Here is a 298-nt window from a genome sequence, read left to right on the forward strand (position 1 = left end):
TCCCGATCTCCTCCAGGCATGCACCAAGCGGCAGTCACAACAATGCTGTTCCGTCATCACAGTAATTCTCGAATCCGCGATTTGCTTTCACGCCTCGACAAGGAAAAACTGGTCGGCACAGTGGTCTTCTCCGACCCCGCCACAGGTACCACTGAGGCCGAACAGAACGTGTTAGAGGGATTATTTAGTGATGTTTTTTTAAAGTCATTCCCTTAAAAAGAGATTGATCTGTGATAACTGATGATAGATGATTCTTAACCGCCATCCTCATACCAGACCTTTGGGAAATGTACTGATG

The 298-nt window shown here is 46.6% G+C and overlaps 1 protein-coding gene across 1 annotated transcript in view; it reads left to right on the forward strand.

Moving 5' to 3' along the window:
- LOC119592276 (probable medium-chain specific acyl-CoA dehydrogenase 1, mitochondrial) overlaps positions 1–298 on the forward strand; it is a gene marked incomplete in the record, with an annotated part of 18,006 nt that overhangs the window by 8,125 nt on the left and 9,583 nt on the right. Inside the window, 1 exon segment of the mRNA XM_037941107.1 lies at positions 17–145. Within this exon segment, the coding sequence (XP_037797035.1) occupies positions 17–145 (129 nt within the window).

The sequence above is a fragment of the Penaeus monodon genome, chromosome 30, assembly GCF_015228065.2.
Source record: "Penaeus monodon isolate SGIC_2016 chromosome 30, NSTDA_Pmon_1, whole genome shotgun sequence".
NCBI lineage: Eukaryota > Metazoa > Arthropoda > Malacostraca > Decapoda > Penaeidae > Penaeus > Penaeus monodon.